Source organism: Sinocyclocheilus grahami, unplaced genomic scaffold, assembly GCF_001515645.1.
Source record: "Sinocyclocheilus grahami isolate Dianchi unplaced genomic scaffold, SAMN03320097.WGS_v1.1 scaffold5802.1, whole genome shotgun sequence".
Classification (NCBI taxonomy): Eukaryota; Metazoa; Chordata; class Actinopteri; order Cypriniformes; family Cyprinidae; genus Sinocyclocheilus; species Sinocyclocheilus grahami.
Window position 1 is genome coordinate 10,565 of NW_015510391.1, and position 276 is coordinate 10,840.

The 276-nt window shown below is 47.8% G+C and overlaps 1 protein-coding gene across 1 annotated transcript in view; it reads left to right on the plus strand.

Moving 5' to 3' along the window:
• Positions 1-276, plus strand: part of LOC107577346 (UDP-glucose 6-dehydrogenase-like) — an 11,555-nt gene that overhangs the window by 2,037 nt on the left and 9,242 nt on the right. The window contains exon 3 of the mRNA XM_016263432.1: positions 11-270. Coding sequence (XP_016118918.1) covers positions 11-270 — 260 coding nt within the window. The remainder of the gene's footprint in view (positions 1-10; positions 271-276) is intronic.

Consider the following 276-nt stretch of genomic DNA (forward strand, 5'->3'; position numbering starts at 1 on the left):
TGTGTTTCAGAGAGTCCTCCAGTATATACATCTCTAAGTATCTGATGGACGAAGGAGCCAAGCTGCATATTTATGACCCTAAAGTGCTGAAGGAGCAGATAATCCAGGACCTGTCTCAACCCAGCATTTCCGGAGACAACCCAGAGAGAGGTATGCGTGTTGAGCAGATAAAACCATGCATTAGGTCAAGAGGGAGCGAGTGCTGTGTCATGCAGTCATGTAGGGGAGAGACTCGCATAAGAGAACGCAGGAGAAAGTTTGCGTCTGCGTGTTTCT